Raw genomic sequence first — 19,713 nt, 5'->3', positions numbered from 1 at the left:
AGTACAAGTGCTCAACATAAGTCCAATTGCGCCGTAAATGGATGATTCGACTGTAGCAGGACCATCTGCATCACAAACAACATCACCGACACCTACACATCCGACACCAATTTTGAAGAAAACTTCAAAACGTAATTTAACCATAAGCGATACGTCGGACTCTGATACTTCATCTGTCAGAAGAAGTAAACGAACTTTAAAGAAAAAGAAGACCCAGACAATAGTTGAAAAGGTTCGCAATACCGAAGGATATGTCGACGATCAAGACATAGAAACTGTAGGAGATTCGTATCAGAGCATTGATGACCGACAAGATCAGCCGAGAGAGATGACCGTATTACAAGCGGAAATGGCTGGACAAAGTGACAGCGAATAAAAACTTTATTAAAACAAACTTCCTCTCTCAAACTTATATTTTACTTATTATTTAATATTTTACTACTTACTAACCGGTGAATATTTATTAATTTTCTGATTTTAATTAATAATTTATTTTCTTTCCAAGAGGGGAGAAATGTCGTACGGTGATAGATACCTTTCTTGTATCTACACTCGTACTTTAATCTATGTATGTCTGAATGCTCCATTTGAAGGGCGAATGCCTATTTAGTTCATTTTGTTGCTAACTTCTTATTAACTTCCTCCCACTTTGCAAGTAATGTCTGTTCATGCTGTCTAATGGTTTCATACTGTAAACAAATCTAATTTTACTTCCCGGATGTTTGATCAAATGTTGAACAAATTCATTTCTTCATTTTGTTTAACTCTAGTTGTCACTCTTCCCATTTCAGCGCTATCGCTTAGTTGAATTAAATCTTTGTCAAACGCTTCTCAATTGAACTAGCTAAATAGAAATCAACCATTCGCGACGCGATTGCCTAATCGCCACGTAATCGACAAAAAGTAGATAACACATTCGCCATTCGCGACGCAATTGCCACTTTCTATTTGTATAATACCAATCGCAACACAATTGACCCAACTCACATTGATTGAGTATAACAATGTGTACTAAATTATTTACCCTCTATATATATATAATTATATCATGTGTTTTATAAACTAAAAGTTATGACTTCTATTTATTCACCTATACTAATATTCCCGATAGTCTACTAAATTATTTCATATTTTGTTCATATCGATTTATTACTAGTAATCATAATCTCAGTTAGTCAATCTGAATTCAAGTTACTCTGCATTTGCTCTTCATAACCCTAAGTTAATCTTAGCAGTGGATCCGCGTCGCGTTTCCAATAAACATAATTCACGATACACAAGTAATTGTGTATTTGACCAGCACTTGCTATTCAATTCTTAAGACAAAGCATTCGCACCGCGAATCCTAAATTATTCAGTAATAAAAGATATAACAGAGTCAGATCAATGCCGAAAATATTAACCTGCGAATGCCAAAAGTCTTCATCTAAAGATTTGATTAGAGCCCAGGTAGAGATGTTATTTCAAAAGCATCACAAAAAATAATTCAGGATCTGATCAGACCGCTAAACAAAATCCGACAACATCGAGTCATTATTGATTGTTTTGATCTCAAATTGATCTGAGTTCTCTACTCGTGCAAATCAATCGTATTAACATGCAAACCTGAGAAGCGAAAACATTGCTGAAAAACTACCCGCATCCATCCCTAAGCAAATTTTCGTACTCACAGAATAAAAAAAAATGAGAACAATATCAGTTCTGACTCAGAGTCTGGTTGAGATCCTTTTGCACCTAATTTGTCTGATTAAGAAACGTGAATGTCGTGACTACTGAAACCTCTTTCGAGAGTGCGGCCGAGAGGGCGATGATGATGAGGAGGTTAAAGATGGCGCTGCCCACAATTGTACCAACACCCACGTCACTCTCGAAAGAGACACCAGCTATGCTCGTGAACAACTCTGGCGCCGATGAACCTAAACACCAAGCAGAATTAGAAACTTATTCTTAGCCCGTGCCCCGTGAAAAAAGTTTTTGTTTTCATGAAGTTACTTCGAACAACCCCCCCCCCCCCATCACTACCTCGTTGTGGTTAGGACAATGGGGGTGCACGTTACACCCACGTCCACTCAGGGGGGGAGGTATCATTTCGAAGTACTAGGAACATATCGCTTTTTAATTAACCCGTAAAATAGTTTACTTAATAAAGTTAAGCTGACCTGCAGCCATGAAGGTTGCGCCTGCAACATCCTCTGTCAAGTTGAGTCTCTCCGAAATGATTTCCAAAGAAGGCACGAAAAAATCGTCACAGATTATCGCCAGTCCTAAAAACAAAATCTTTTCAGAAATTTAAGACGCTTTTCCACCGTGAACAAATGTTTTTGTCGACATAAGAACTTATGAACGTGTTTTCCCCCGTTGTACCCCACAACTTATTGTAATTTGCAGGCCCCAAGGTCGCGTGTTATTGTTCCGACCCCTCTTGAGGGGGAGGAACTATATACGCAAATGGGTTTTTGTTTGTTCAGACAGTTTTGACCGATCGATAAATTCATCGTAGAGAGTTGTGTGTGATATCAATAAAAAGCCCGTCCAGTTTAAAATATGGAATGAAAAAGATTTTCTTGAATTTCTTTTTCTAGAGCGAGTTATCCTGGTTTAAATTTTTGTGAATATTATACCAAATTCCTTTATTTTTATTCCCATTTTCCAGAATTTTTGCTAAAATTTCCTCAATTTTGCTAAAATATGTAAAAATTGATAACAATAGCGCCGTTGATTTTAATTCTAAAGACAGAAAATTATTGCTGACTATTTCGATGTAATTTTTTGGCTAAAATTTTGGCTAAATATTTCAAAATTCAGCCTTTTTTCATCCAAAATTGCCCCAAATAAGTTTCGTTAGTCCACTTTGAATACATTTGCCGGCAATGCACACGCAAAACTACTAACAGAACCTTTGTAAAATACAAACGGAGCTAGTTCTACTTCCACTTCCATTGAGAGTGATCATGAATTAAAATTTTGCCGTTTCGCAAACTTTACTCTATGATTTCAAAAAAACGCAGCATTTGTTTTTGATATCTAAACAAACAAATTGTCAAGATCTTTAACATTCGAAACAATTATTTGTTCTTATTGGACGAACAGCAATAGTATGGCTGGTTTTGGTCCAAACTTGGACTGTTACAATCCAAAATTAATTCAGATTGTATGTAGTCTGTCTTTTTTTTTAAAAAAAATTAATCTTTTCATGAAGAAAACAGTTCACATCAGAGCTGACAGATGGTAGTTCCGAATTGATTCCTAAGAGTTCCCAATATAATGTATCCAGTTTTTTCACTCGATTGATTATGGTTGTTTTGACTTCTAAATATGTTTGATTTTTAAATGAACAATGGCTTATTGAAGTTTGCCACTATTTTTCGCTTAGTTTTAGCGTAGTGTTTACTCTCACTATTTTTTCTATTGAATTAAATTTTAACCGTTTTTGCGGTCTGATGCGTTAAGTTACGGTTTTCTGGCTTCGATAATACTAGAGTTCACAATTTTTTCTAATTTTCATGCTTTCGCACAAATTTCACAATTTTTTCCTCATTTTGTCACAATTTGACATCTTTTTAAATATTACATTTTTTGGCGGTCAAAAAAGGCATAAATGAAAACAAAAAAGTCTTGAATGGTTTTGATTATGGAGATTTAACGGCTTTGACACACCTTTCTCGAAAAACTTATCTGAATTTTTTTACTTTTGTCTGTAACTGTCGTTTTTACTTTGTATTTTAGAAAATTCCCAAATAATAACAGATCTCATTGGTTTTTATATGGAGGAATAAATAAGCCTAATTCTGATTTGAGCAGATAGCTGATGGCTTTCATGATTTTGAAAACAATTGTTTAAAAAAAACTTTTTAACTTTGCCTTTTTGTTCACTTTGTCTATTTGTTACCTATTCATATTAATTAATTTCAAACACTTGGAATTGCAGAATCATGATGATGTCAAATTCAAAATTGAAGGCCGACAATGTATTTATCAAACCGTTTTTTATCGAAAAATGAGTGGGAAAAAGAAAAACAAGCTCTAGAGTATCGATTTAAACTTGCTCAAAACATGAATACCAACCGTTCAGACATTAAAATTAGATCAGCTAGGCTGTTTTTCAGGAACAAAATGATTGACGCTAACTTATATATAGAAGAAAATAGTCGCCTACTAACGAACTCTCCTGATTTCAGTTGACTACAATCAAGTAAAATTTTGCGTGTACTATCATTGAATTGTCGTTCATTATTAAGTATGGATAGACGAGTGATGTTGGATATCCTCCTAAAAACTATTAATCCCGATATTGTTTGCCTCACAGAAACCTGGTTAAACCCAATTATTGAAAACCAAGAAGTCTTAATTAGTCAATCTTATTCAGTCCAGTCGCGATCAGATAGAAAACATGGACCTCACGGGGGCGTCTTAATAGCACACCGAAACACCTTATCATGCAAGATGGAGGTTTTGCGAACAAATTCAGATTTCATTTGTTGTTGATTATACATTTTCAAGGAGGTTACAATCATTATTGTCACCATTTATAATCCCCCAGCTGACAGCAAATATAGAATCAGTGCAAATTTGTTCTGCAAAACCATTCAAGAGATTGTCATAGATGTCCAAGATCAAAGGTCGATTGAATCCTGTACTTTCTTTTTGAATGGTGATATTAACTTCACTCACACAGATTGGCTTACTTTAAGTAGTAATTGTTCATACGAAAAAGCAGTTTTGAACGAATTAAAAAAACTAAATATGTCATCACTGCGATCTCATGCAAGCTCGCTGGACATTTTTCTTAGTAACAATGCTAATTTGTGTAGCGAAATATTAGAGGAGAAATCGTTCTCAGATCACAAGTATTTGTTAGCTGAAATTTCGATTGAATATGCTGAGCAAGAACCCTTGCCTAAAATGAAACGTTTATATATTGGCAAAGCTAATTGGAACGAATTTACGATCAATTTTAATTTTCCAATGTCTTCATTTGACTCAGTTGATAATATTGTCGACTCCTTTTACCATAAATTAGAAGTAGCGTCTTCTATTGCAATTCCACTCAAAACATCTAGAAGAACGAATGCACCTTTTTACATGTCCTCTAACAGTATCCATTTAGAAAGTAAACTCCGAAAAGCTTTAAAAAATGCACAAAACGCAGAGAAAATTTCACGACTTAGAGAAGAATTATCCATTTCTCTAAATAATGACAAGAAAAATTTCGTTGAAAAAAGCAAGGTCGGGTCAACAAACGATGCATATAAATTGATGAGACAAATAACAAAACAACCAGCTCTTCCAGAGAAAATGGTGTACATGGAAAAAGAAGTCTTTGGGTACAAGAGCATTGCAGATTGTTTTAATAATTATTTCGCTTCTGTCTTTGTTCAAGACGATACTGAAGTTGTTATTCCATTTAATCAAAGTCCAGAAATATTTCTTGATGACATTCAGTTTAGCAAAGCGGCTATGAGCGAGGAAGTCAAAAACATACGTAGTGGTGCTAACTCTTCTGATGGAATCAGCCCAAAGTTTCTGAAATCTGCTTTACCGTACATTTCGATTCAACTTTTGTTTATCTTCAGTTGCTGTGTTAGCAAATGTGAGTTTCCCAGTTTGTGGAAAAAAGTGCATGTACGACCCCATTTCAAAAGTGGTAGCAAATTAGATATCAAAAACTACCGACCGATTGCCATGCTTAGCTCCTTGTCACTACTATTTGAGCGTATGGTGTATAAACAGTTCTCAATCTTTCTGCAACAAAAGCTTCGCGTAGAGCAACATGGTTTTAGGTAAAATCGTTCAACCATCACTCAATTACTTGTTTACTGCAACAGGTTGTATGAGTTACTTGAAGCCAACAAAATGCCAATGACAGTGTATCTAGACATAGCAAAAGCCTTTGACACCATCAATTATAAGATCATACTTGTAAAATTATGTCGAATGGGATTTGATAGTGCTTTCTTGAGGTTTTTTGGGTCATATTTAACAGATCGACAACAGAGATTTGTAATATCTTGCGGAAAATCGGACTTTCGACCGATCACCAGCGGTGGGCCTCAAGGCTCAATTTTCGCTGTGTTTCTTTTTTCCGTTTATATAAATGACCTACCCGAAATAATTGTCAATGAGTGCTTTTTATACGCGGATGACACAAAAATCGTCAGCACTGTAGACAATAAAATGCAGCTGGAAAAAGACATTGAAAGTGCTATTGTGTGGAGCAAGGAGAATCGGTTAAACTTCAATTTCGATAAATTTAAAAACGTGAAATTTTCCTTACGTAAAAATCAAAACAAGCAAATTTTGCGTCTTCCCAGCCATAGAGACATCCCACAGGAAATACACTTCAAAGACCTGGGCATATATTTTTCCGAAAATTTGTCATGGGACTATCATTTAAGTTTTGTTCTACGAAAAGCCAATCAGAAGCTTGCTTATCTAAAGAGATCAATTCCAAGTGAAACAAAATTGTCAGTTAAATGCAACCTAGTCAAAACTTACATTATATCAATCTTGTTTTATGGATCAAATCTTTGGTTTGCCAGTAAAACTATTGTCAGGCAAATGGAAAGGCTTCAGAGAAAAAGTTTAAAATGGATACAATCAAACAGTCATTTTACTGATAAAGAATACAATGATTGTGTTCGATCAGTAAATTTACTTCCGATCACATATCAAATTGTCTTTTTTTTGGATCTCGTAGTTTTGAACAGAATTTTGACAAGAAAACTTGCAAGCTCGCTGGACATTTTTCTGAGTAACAATGCTAATTTGTGTAGCGAAATATTAGAGGAGAAATCGTTCTCAGATCACAAGTATTTGTTAGCTGAAATTTCGATTGAATATGCTGAGCAAGAACCCTTGCCTAAAATGAAACGTTTAAATATTGGCAAAGCTAATTGGAACGAATTTACGATCAATTTTAATTTTCCAATGTCTTCATTTGACTCAGTTGATAATATTGTCGACTCCTTTTACCATAAATTAGAAGTAGCGTCTTCTATTGCAATTCCACTCAAAACATCTAGAAGAACGAATGCACCTTTTTACATGTCCTCTAACAGTATCCATTTAGAAAATAAACTCCGAACAGCTTTAAAAAATGCACAAAACTCAGAGAAAATTTCACGACTTAGAGAAGAATTATCCATTTCTCTAAATAATGACAAGAAAAATTTCGTTGAAAAAAGCAGGGTCTGGTCAACAAACGATGCATATAAATTGATGAGACCAATAACAAAACAACCAGCTCTTCCAGAGAAAATGGTGTACATGGAAAAAGAAGTCTTTGGGTACAAGAGCTTTGCAGATTGTTTTAACAATTATTTCGCTTCTGTCTTTGTTCAAGACGATACTGAAGTTGTTATTCCATTTAATCAAAGTCCAGAAATATTTCTTGATGACATTCAGTTTAGCAAAGCGGCTATGAGCGAGGAAGTCAAAAACATACGTAGTGGTGCTAACTCTTCTGATGGAATCAGCCCAAAATTTCTGAATTCTGCTTTACCGTAAATTTCGAATCAACTTTTGTTTATCTTCAGTTGCTGTGTTAGCAAATGTGAATTTCCCAGTTTGTGGAAAAAAGTGCATGTACGACCCCAATTCAAAAGTGGTAGCAAATTAGATATCAAAAACTACCGACCGATTGCCATGCTTAGCTCCTTGTCACTACAATTTGAGCGTATGGTGTATAAACAGTTCTCAATCTTTCTGCAACAAAAGCTTTGCGTAGAGCAACATGGTTTCAGGAAAAATCGTTCAACCATCTCTCAATTACTTGTCTACTGCAACAGGTTGTATGAGTTACTTGAAGCCAACAAAATGCCAATGACAGTGTATCTAGACATAGCAAAAGCCTTTGACACCATCAATTATAACATCATACTTGTAAAATTATGTCGAATGGGATTTGATAGTGCTTTCTTGAGGTTTTTTGCGTCATATTTAACAGATCGACAACAGAAAGTTGTAATATCTTGCGGAAAATCGGACTTTCGACCGATCACCAGCGGTGGGCCTCAAGGGTCAATTTTCGCTGTGTTTCTTTTTTCCGTTTATATAAATGACCCGAAATAATTGTCAATGAGTGCTTTTTATACGCGGATGACACAAAAATCGTCAGCACTGTAGACAATAAAATGCAGCTGGAAAAAGATATTGAAAATGCTATTGTGTGGAGCAAGGAGAATCGGTTAAACTTCAATTTCGATAAATTTAAAAACGTGCAATTTTCCTTACGTAAAAATCAAAACAAGCAAATTTTGCGTCTTCCCAGCCATAGAAACATCCCACAGGAAATACACTTCAAAGACCTGGGCATATATTTTCCCGAAAATTTGTCATGGGACTATCATTTAAGTTTTGTTCTACGAAAAGCCAATCAGAAGCTTGCTTATCTAAAGAGATCAATTCCAAGTGAAACAAAATTGTCAATTAAATGCAACCTAGTCAAAACTTACATTATATCAATCTTGTTTTATGGATCAAATGTTTGGTTTGCCAGTAAAACTATCGTCAGGCAAATGGAAAGGCTTCAGAGAAAAAGTTTAAAATGGAAACAATCAAACAGTCATTTTACTGATAAAGAATACAATGATTGTCTTCGATCAGTAAATTTACTTCCGATCACATATCAAATTGTCTTTTTGAATCTCGTAGTTTTGAACAGAATTTTGACAAGAAAACTTCCACTTGAGGCAGAGCAATTTTGGCAATACTGCAAATACTCAAACGAATGTAATCGCCAGCGTTGCCGATCAAATTTTTTCCAACGAGTTACAAACTTCAACAATTCGATGTCACTGGCGCGTGATTTTCCCAACTATAACCCATATTCAGGTTCTCACAAATTCAAAAAAGAAGTCAAAGAATATCTATTTGATTTAGCTAAGAAGAATTTTAATTACAAATTGTACCCATATGGATGGACAGTGTTTGAGGGAAACCAAATTCAAGCCCCGTTAGGGACGTACTAAGCTTGGTGCAACCAAGTTTAGTTAAATTCATTATTATTATTATTATTATTACAGGTCAAAGATGAAATGGTTGTCTTCGAGGGAAGGTGTAATTGTACAAATTCTAAGGTTTTTTATAAACAGATGTTGTTATGAGTTTTTCTTGCTTCGACTTGTGTTTTTCGCAAAAAGTTTTTCCATTGGCCGAATATACAAGCCTATTTAATTGTTTAATTTTTTAGCTTATGGTTTTCATTGTGTTGGAAATAATTTTTTTGGACAAACACAAAATTTTTACTTAATTTTGCACTTTTTCTCTTCTTTTTGTCTACTTGTTACTTTTTTTTCATTATTGAAAGGTCCTATGACACATTGTTAGCGTTTGACGAAGGCTCAATTGAACAAATTTTGAGGGGAAAAATATCACTTTACGGCTTCGACAGCGTTTTCTCGCAAATTTTAATTGAATTTTTGTTTTTAGTCTCTATTTGTTTTTCTGTTCTTTTACCGCAAAAAAATTGAATAATGACAAGTTATAAAATCCTCCTTTAGACGCTTATGTGATCATAAACAATCTAATGCTATCCAATTGCTATCTAATCTATCTAACTTTGCGGTTTTTTTTTCTTTTGTGTCTAATTGTTACCAAGCGCTTTTATGGAGTGGTTCTATCTCTTTTCTAGTGGAGAACATGTTGTTTTCTTAAGCCTCGGTTTTATATGACGCTATTTTGACCTTTTTAATATGTTTTTTTAAAGGGACATAAAGTTTTAGATGTAATTAATATTTCTTGTTTTTGTTTAATTTTGTTGTTCGTCTTGTCTTGCTTTCTTATTATTGGCTGATCTCATCAATGCAGTGCTGCATTTTTGACTTCACTGCGTTGTTTGCGATGGAGGCAATCTTTTTGTTCGTACACAGTTTTCATTTGAAATATCAAAGAAACTTTGATGGTTTTCTATCTGTTTCTCATTTGGTAGACATTTATGCCAAAAATGAGGATGAGCGGGATGGTGAATTTATGTGTGGACGCACTTTACCGAGCCTCCTTGTATTAACATTTTATCCTTTGCTACGCACTGGTACTATACGGTAGCCTGTGGAACTTACGTGCTGTGGCCAAAATTGCAACTAATAGTTTTTTATATAGAACATTACGACGCGTTCAAAAATCTTCTAAGGAAAAACTTCTGCATACTTTATACCCCTTACCAGGCGAATAGCACAACTGAACCAATATTGAACTACTATTAAGCAATGCCTTTTTCTCCCGAAACTTTTTTAAGAACAACGGTTATTGTTGATCAATTTACCGAATTATTAGATGATTGTATTGTTTAATACAGGTGTTCCACGAGCACATTTGTTCAATTATTCAAGAGTTACGTTAGCAATCTATTATTACAGCTCATATCGTCAACTCCCAAAAATACTGGAAAATCACGCGAATTGTGCACTAGGAGTGACCTCCAAGAGTGTATTTAATTGCTGAACCATTACAAAAGAAGTCTATTTCATTAAAAAAATTCAGTTTACTTCAAGTGCAATTCTTTATCAGCAGGTCAAGTCAAAAACCATAATCTGCCGAGTCTAAACTCAGAGAAAAACCGAATAATTTACAATTTAACGGACACTTCTTAAACGATGTAGATTTGACATTACCAAATAATAAAGTAGTCACTTCATTTTTCCTTGCACAGATTAAGTAAAATCTATTCTTTCGTTGCTATATTAATCTACGCGTTCGTATAACATATGATTTTCAAGTGAAGTAGATTTTAGTTTGTTCCATTATTTTTAAATTTTTTGCGTGTATTCCAAAATTTCAGGGCATGAATGACTAATACAAAAGCAAGTTCATTGTATAGTAAATCTTTTGTTTCACCAATGCTCTCTTATCTACACCGTGGAACCAAAATTCTTTTTTTAAAGACTGACTGTATTTATATTATGATCATATGAAAATCAGAGTAAAATTACTCTGATATCTATACCGGCCGATCTAAAAAGAGTTTTAAGAAAAAATCATACCCATATTGATGGACAGTGCTTGAGAGAAACCAGATTCAAGCCCCATTAGGGACTTACTAAACTTGGTAAAACCAAGTTTGGCGAAATTTATTATTATTATTATTATTATTATTATTATTATTATTATTATTATTATTATTATTATTATTATTTTTATTATTATTATTATCATTATTATTATTATTACCAGAAACTCTTGTGGTAAACCCGGCCAGTAATAAGAAGTTTTATAATACGGTTGACGCAATTTTCAATTTAATTAATAATGGCAAAAAACTGGATCACTTATAAATTAAATACATCAGACTACTGTTTTTTTTTACAATTGTTGTTGAATTTATGACTCTCTGACGAAAGAGCCTCGTAGTAATTGATCAAAGACTCGATGCGTAATAATCAGTAGTATGATACCCACTTGCAACACGCAGTGTCGAAATTACTCACCAAAAAATGTTTTCATAGACACATGTTTCTAAAAAAGCTTCTGGACACATAGAGTTGATTTTTTTTTGTTCTAATTAACTCGTCTATTTTTCACTCCACTCATCCAGTTTAAAAGAGAAAAAAGCCCTCCGAGCTGAGCCAACTGTAGTCGGTCAAAACTGAAAGATGAAAATCTTAATACAAATGTTTAAGAGTTCCCTCGTGGAGAACGTTATTTTGCAATCATTTGATTTGCGAAAGTGAATTTTTCTTGATTTTTGACCATTTAAGGGCCTATACATAAAGATCCGTAAGGGGCTTAGTCTCTAAAATCAAAGAAAAATCGTCGATTCTTGCAGAAGGAATATAAGTACACTAACTCTAATTCAAATTATCACGTAAATTTTGATACAGAATTATAATAAGTGATCTTAGACACTTGAATTGAACGTTTAATTTTTTTTACATACTTTCCATAATTTTTGATTCCTTGCCACTATAGCCAGAAGGGGTTCCCATTTGAAACTGATTTCTACGCTTACGAATTTTGTTTTTTATTTTTATAGGGTCATAACTAGAATGTCCTCTACTAACCTATGAATACCCATATGATAAGAAGGAGCCATATGATGATGAAGAACACCCTTCTAGTGTCATTCTCTATCTCCCAATCACACTCTTCCCAGGGGGCTACATTCTCAGACTCAGTTGCCCTCTTCGCCCTCAATTCATCTAAAATAATCAGACACATCAAAAACTATCACATCTGTTTATCTGTTTATTATTTGCAAATTATATGTCAACGGTTATATCGATAATCTGTTGATCGAGATGCAAAATGTAAATTGGAGCTAAGCTGAAAAGCAGTCAAAGGTATTAAAAAAACCTTCTTTTCAATGAAATATCATTAAAATTGCCACTTCCAGCAATTGATTACCATCTTTGACGATTCGGCTGTTTTTTCTCCCCCAAAATAAAATTTACGCTCAGTACCTTCCGTTCACCTTATTTTTTCCGTTTTTAACCTATTCTCCTAAACTTGGGACCATATTCTGATTTTGTACGCTGCTAAACTACTGATTATTCAATGGTAACCACCTAGCGTTGATGGCCATTGTTGTCAAATAACTTTCGGACATGATAATGCAAATTAACTGTAAGTTATAGCACAATTAACAATAACATGCAAATATACTTTTTCCGGTAATATAAATTCCGGTAATATAGGGTAATACGGCAAATATAATTTCAGGATTTTCTGGTCATTCTTAAGTGACTATTAGCAATATAATGCGGGTTAATGCGTTTCCTTGCCGTTAAAATTTTGCCGTCAAATGTTTTCAGCCATCATTATCAGTTTCTGATTGAAGTATATTTTTACCGCAATTATACAAACAAATTTTCGAAGATGAATTCGTCCATTTTATAACCATCTTCGCTGTTCTTTTCTGTTTGAAAATCCATCCTTTTTTGAAGAGTAAAAAACATAAGAAGATGCTACGAGAAAAGTCTGGAAAGCAAAATTGTGTCCTAAATCAATCCTGCATTATGCATAAACTTTGCTACAAGCCAGAGTGAGACAATTGTTTACTATCAGAGATGTTTCTAGTTCTCGGCAATTACTTTTAATCGTATTTTTTATCCTTTATCCTTTAGTGAATTTGACCACACTTAAGCTAAAAATTAGCTCTTTTAAATCATATTTTTATGATCTCGTTAAGTATATTGACAAGTTTAATTGCTTTAACTTCTCTATCTTCCCTTGAAACCGCGAAAAATATCATTTCCGGTTCACAGTGAAGCAGAAGTTGAATAACAGAAAACAGAAGTTGAATTTTTTTTACATTAACGTACGTGGCCAATGTCGGTTTTCTGGAGCATAATTAATCGGTTTTGTCAATATTTTTTACGGACATGATTGGTGCTATAAGCGTGTGGAATTTGGTGACAATAAGCAAGATTAGTTCAAACTTACTTCAAATATCTAACCTTATCCAAAAATGGTAACGAATTTTTCTCATAAATGTATACGCTTTAGGTAACTCTTTTCGTTGAGTTAACTTTTTCCGCGGGTAGTATCTAATAGCTAATATGGTGCCAATGAGATAAAATTGAGAGGAAACCTGGTAGGTAATTAATTTGGGAAATGCTCTTATTGATACTGATTGTGGATTAAGCAGTCAACTTTGCAATTATCCATATGGCTGTTCACAAGAGCAATTGAATCTTTGAATTTGGTCTCAAGTATTTATTCAATTACAAAATTTTGGACTGAAAGTTTTAGACTACCCGGACTTGATTCTCAGCATTTCAGTGCTGAGCCATCAAATAGTTAAAGAGCAAAAGTTAATTCAGCTCTGAAACATTGCATCTCCAGAATATTATAAGTGTCATTATATGCAGTTTTTCTTCATTATGATTATATTGAGGTTAGAGAACTCGCCCAGGCTAAGTTTATCATGTATAGTATGAAAATTACTCATACCCCAAAACTAAGTCTGCGCAGAATAATGTCATCTTTTTGTAGATTATAACTGGTAATTACTATACTAGTATGCACACTATTTATATAAAAGCAAGTTTTTAGGCAACAAAACACATCTAGCGTAGTAGTTGCTACCTAAATTAAATGTTGCAACTATCCTCGCGGTTGATCCAATCGCAGATAAAGCACACATTGTTGGCGGGAGTTAAGCCGAACATATTATTTTTCATGAAGTAAATTTTGCTAAAAAATCAAGACCGGTCATTATAAATTGTGACATGAACAGATTTCTGGTCATCCTAAAAAACAGAATGCCTCTGGACTGATTCTGCGCGGATTTGCTCTGGCACCAACCTCCGGATAATAATATGCTTAAAATCGTTGAATTGGGTGGCGCTTATCCGTGAAAACTAATTGCAAAATTTATGAAGTTTCTACCATATAGATAGCTTATTTCCATGTTTTGAGACTCTATTTTGCAACGTGGAAAATGGCTACAGAAAATGAAAAATGGTTACGAAGCATTGTCACTCGTTTCCACAAAACACCAAATTTTTTGAATTTCGCCTTTTGGGAAATTGGTTTCGTAATGAAAATTTTAATTATCTCTTTAAATAGGATCACGTCGATAACTAACCAAAAATTTAATTCACTCCCACAAACATTTATACTTTTTCTTAATGAAAACTTATCAAAAACGAGATATTGACAAACTTTTTTCTGAGTTCTAATTTTAATTACCCAATTTTTCTATACTTTCCGATCTTTTTCGTTTCTGCCCACAGTTTCAGAGCGCGTCACTTAGCTGCAAGGGGTTGGCAAAGGAAAAAGGTCCAAGGACTATCTTCTATTGTGAAAATAGAAGGGGTCTTACCATGACTGCTCTTTGTCTTAAACTGTGGTTGGACTGTTGTGATCAGAAGAAACACCGACAAAATGATTGCTACAAATCCAATCTTGAGCAAAATGTAGTCTTTCGTCTTTCGGAATTGGCGCTTCTGGGCTCGAAACTGACGCATTCGTGAGAACCCATTATAGGAGTCAGTTTTGTTGGTTTGGGACTCTTCAATGCAGTTGGTGTATTCTTCAAGTTGTGTGACTCTTTGGTACCTTAAATGAGGATATTTTTATCACCCAGATCGCTATATGACTCTCAGTAGTTATATTTACAGCCAACCCAGATCAGATAGGTCCAGGCAATAATAAGCAATGATCCGGCCCATCAAAGCAAATATGTATAATCAGCAGCAGCAACGATTGTTCATTTTTTGTAATCAGGACAGAAACACATTCCTGAGAAATGGCTACCGGCACGAATTTGCTGACGAGTAGTACTCGGTGAGCAAAGCTGGAGAGAGGGAGCGATGGAGGGGGGGGGGGGGGGGGGGGTTCCACCTATTACTACTTTCACGACGAAATTCACTCTCTAATGGGGGTGTCTGCAGTTGAAAATTTCAAGAAAGTGATGTGCAATAATGATGGAAAGCTTTAAAAGTGAAGGTTGCATTTAGAGTGGCAGCTGGAATATAACGAAGGGAACAGTTGTTGAATAAAAAAAGTTCCATGATGTTCATTGTTGTACTCCTAAGGGAAGACCATTATTTGTTCTTGAAAATGGGTGCTTGAATTAGAGTTGCAAACAGAATTGAATTTAAAAATGTTTTAAACAGAACTTCCGTGCTGTCCTTATTGACAATTTCATCCGCAGTTTTCAACGGTGAAAAATCCGCCTACTCTTAACCTTCTTTTCGACATTAATGTATAATAGGGTAAAGTTTCAAGGAAAAAAGGGCTGTTTTTTATCAAATTAGCAAGGAAAAAAAGATCAATTATCAATAACCATTTGAATGAACCTTCAGAAAAAATCGTTTGAGTTTTTACTAGAAAAATTTCTAAATTTTTATTTTCTTGCAAAGTCGGTTGCTAAAAAATAAGAATGTCTTCAATTGACAAATGGCTACTGACTGTAAGTGTGGAGGATTCTAAAATTTGTGTATTTGTTTCTAATTTACCTGAAAAATGTGGTGGTTGCCGTTTTTAAATTCTATTAACGAAATTGACGCAAGGTCAGAGCATTTTGAAAGCCAAACAGGTAATGTCTATTTCAGTTCCTTGATTTTTTGTCCGTTTGCAGAATTCATTTTAAATACTCGGGTGTAAATTTTTTGTATGCAGCAACAGATTTCTTTTAGGACAACTATCAACTGCTAGGTCAATTGTCAACTGCGGTTACTTTTTCCCAAATCGTGCCTTTTGTTTGTTTTGAATAGCAATCCCACAAAACTGCTCAGATGTATTCTCTAGCTGAACTCGTTGATAAAATTCGATATTGTGATGTTTTCTCAACTCTAAAACTTGTAGTTTAAGAACTAAATCTTGGTTACAATTAAGTGTAGATTAATCTTGTAACTCAAACAGTGTTGTTTTTTAAGTTAAAGGTTCTGATTTTCACAAGATTAAAAATTCAACCTTACTTTTTTAAAATTTGGTCAATTAGAAACCTGCTTATCGTTTACCTGTTTTTTGGTTTTCTGAAATGCATCCGTGCTACTTTACTTTTTTCTAGAGACTTTTGTTTGGATCTTCACTTCAACAGTTTTAATTGCATTTGAAACTGGATTCTAGTTCCAAATGAACGGTCGAAGCTGTTGCTGCAACGATCTTCACATATGTTCTATTTATCTATCTTTTAAACTTTATAGACCAAACAGTAAACAGACTTTTCTAGTTAACTGAAGGTATAAAGGTCCAAAATTTATACAGTTTGAAGTCCTGAAAACAAATCTTCTTATCGAAAAATAATTTTGTGCCTGCCACATCGAGTACAATTAAATAAGAACAGAAGTAAAAACTTGACCTTAAATAGAAGTAAATAGGCTAGGTAATATGCATTTGGACATATTGTTTCAACCCCGCTCATCCCCTTTCTGGGCTTATTTGTTTAAAAAATGCAAAACTGGAGGAAACGAAGGAGGGAGAGGAGGATTCCAACTACTTCTACTTTCACTTCCAAGTGCACTAACAAAACAGTGATGAACAAAAATGATCGAAAGCTTAGAAAATGAAGGTTGATTTTAGAGTGGCAATTGGAATTTAACGCAGGAAATAGCGATGGAAATCAGAGTAGATTCATTTGTTGAATCAAAATAAATTTCCATGGTGTTCACTGTTCTACTCTTAAGCGGAGAGTATTATTCATCATTGAAAATGGGCGTCGGAATTGAAGTCGAAAAAAGGATTGAATTCAAAAATGATTGGAAAATAAATTGCGTGCTGTCCTTATTACAATTTCATCCACAGTTCTCAATTCAGCCTACTCTTATCCTTGTTTTCAAAATTAATGAATAATAGGGTGAAGTGTCAAGTAAAAAAGGCTGTTTTTACAAAAGACCAGTAGAAAAAGGTCAATCATCAGCAAGCATTTAAAAGATTTTTCAGAAAAACTAAATATAGTTTTTGCTAGAAAAACCTCTAAATCCTTCTTTTTCGCAAAAATTGCTCACTAAAGAAATAAAAGGATCTTCATTTGACGTTTATGCTGCCTAATGAAATGTTTTTGTAATTGCTTTTCAGACTCTGTAGCAACTTGAGATTCGGGTTTTTCTAATATGCTCTAATAATTTGTTCAGATTCGCACATTTTTATGTCGACCGGAACTCTTTCGTATCGCTTATTTTTTTCTCTAGTTAATTTGTTTACTGTTTTTCTTCGAATTTTATTTTCTAATTGGTTTCAGAATTTTTTAAATATTTTTGACAAAACATTAGATCATAAATTTAAGTGTGGAGGATTGTAAAATTTGTATATTTGTTTCTAATTTAAATAAAAAATGTGGTGGTTGCTCTATTTCTAAATTCTATTAACAAAATTACAGCATGGTCAGAACAATTTGAGCGCCAAAAATTAATCTATGTTTAAGATTCTTTTTTTCGTCCGTTTTCAGAATTCAAGGCTTCAACTTTTTCGTATACAGCAACAGATTTCTTTTAGGAGAACATTTACAGCTAGCTCAATTGTCAACTGGGATTAATAATCTCAAATTGTGCATTTTGTAGGTTTTGAATAGGAATCCCACAAAAACCACGTTGTATCTGACCTCTGAAAAATGTGACAAGACAAAAAAAAGGTCCTTGTAATTGCTTTTCAGACTCTGTAACAACTTGAGATTCGGGTTTTTCTAATTTGCTCTAATAATTTGTTCAGATTCGCACATTTTTATGTCGACTGGAACTCTTTCGTGTCGCTTATTTTTTTCTCTGGTTAATTTGTTTACTGTTTTTCTTCGACTTTTTTTTCTAATTGCTTTCAGAATTTTTTTATTATTTTTGACAAAACGTTAGATCATAAATTTAAGTGTGGAGGATTGTAAAATTTGTATATTTGTTTCTAATTTAAATAAAAAATGTGGTGGTTGCTCTATTTCTAAATTCTATTAACAAAATTACAGCATGGTCAGAACAATTTGAGCGCCAAAAATTAATCTATGTTTAAGATTCTTTTTTTTCGTCCGTTTTCAGAATTCAAGGCTTCAACTTTTTCGTATACAGCAACAGATTTTTTTAGGAGAACATTTACAGCTAGCTCAATTGTCAACTGGGATTAATAATCTCAAATTGTGCATTTTGTAGGTTTTGAATAGGAATCCCACAAAAGCCACGTTGTATCTGACCTCTGAAAAATGTGACAAGACAAAGAAAAGGTCCTTGTAATTGCTTTTCAGACTCTGTAACAACTTGAGATTCGGGTTTTTCTAATTTGCTCTAATAATTTGTTCAGATTCGCACATTTTTATGTCGACTGGAACTCTTTCGTGTCGCTTATTTTTTTCTCTGGTTAATTTGTTTACTGTCTTTCTTCGACTTTTTTTTCTAATTGCTTTCAGAATTTTTTATTATTTTTGACAAAACATTAGATCATAAATTTAAGTGTGGAGGATTGTAAAATTTGTATATTTGTTTCTAATTTAAATAAAAAATGTGGTGGTTGCTCTATTTCTAAATTCTATTAACAAAATTACAGCATGGTCAGAACAATTTGAGCGCCAAAAATTAGTCTATGTTTAAGATTCTTTTTTTCGTCCGTTTTCAGAATTCAAGGCTTCAACTTTTTCGTATGCAGCAACAGATTTCTTTTAGGAGAACATTTACAGCTAGCTGAAATTGTGCATTTTGTAGGTTTTGAATAGGAATCCCACAAAAACCACGTTGTATCTGACCTCTGAATAATGTGACAAGACAAAGAAAAGGTCCTTGTAGATGGGATAAAGTCCAAAAGTCGAACAAGTTTTGTAAAATTTAGCGGCACTAAAGCTCAAAAAAAGTTACCTAAAATTTATAGCGCATTAAATATGGAAAAAAATCCAATGGAAAGTTCAAGCGAACTGTCTTTACTGGGCTTAAGCAACAGATTGACCAAAAATGCACAGAAGCTGGCAAAACCCAATGATCCATTGTTGATTTAAAAAATTGTGTTTTTTAAAGTCAAAAGGACCATATATTTTTGACTTAAAAAATAATCTACTGAGTTTTCACATTCTCTCAATATTCCACTGAACTTCGTAGAAGACCAATTCATCCCTAGAATCTGATCTGAATTGTTCTGTTCCAAAATTATTATAATAAAAACAAAATATGCGAAAAATTGATGTCGTCTGATTACAATCCGAAACACTTTTTGACTGTAAAAAACAATAAAACTGGCTGTGCCATTGGTTTCACTAGGAACAAGTGTTTATTCCAAATATTTTAAGTACGTATAATATGAAAAAGTCAGTATATCAATAATAAATGATGCATTATGGATAGTTCTCGAGTTAAATTAGCAAAA

The 19,713-nt window shown here is 33.8% G+C and overlaps 2 protein-coding genes across 2 annotated transcripts in view; one reads left to right on the top strand and one right to left on the bottom strand.

The window, feature by feature from the left end:
• Nucleotides 1-19,713, top strand: part of LOC142353939 (ras-related protein Rab-18-B-like) — a 476,381-nt gene that overhangs the window by 324,408 nt on the left and 132,260 nt on the right. The window lies entirely within an intron of this gene.
• Nucleotides 1-19,713, bottom strand: part of LOC142353898 (sodium/potassium/calcium exchanger 2-like) — a 41,085-nt gene that overhangs the window by 20,400 nt on the left and 972 nt on the right. Inside the window, exons 2-5 of the mRNA XM_075406127.1 lie at nt 14,762-14,997; nt 11,997-12,134; nt 2,160-2,264; nt 1,780-1,916 (exon numbers count right to left, since the gene is read on the bottom strand). Of these exons, the coding sequence (XP_075262242.1) occupies nt 1,780-1,916; nt 2,160-2,264; nt 11,997-12,134; nt 14,762-14,997 (616 nt within the window). The remainder of the gene's footprint in view (nt 1-1,779; nt 1,917-2,159; nt 2,265-11,996; nt 12,135-14,761; nt 14,998-19,713) is intronic.

This window comes from Convolutriloba macropyga, chromosome 15 (genome assembly GCF_964194025.1).
Source record: "Convolutriloba macropyga chromosome 15, txConMacr16.3, whole genome shotgun sequence".
In the NCBI taxonomy this organism is placed as follows: Eukaryota; Metazoa; Xenacoelomorpha; order Acoela; family Convolutidae; genus Convolutriloba; species Convolutriloba macropyga.
This window is presented reverse-complemented; position numbering and strand designations above follow the sequence as displayed.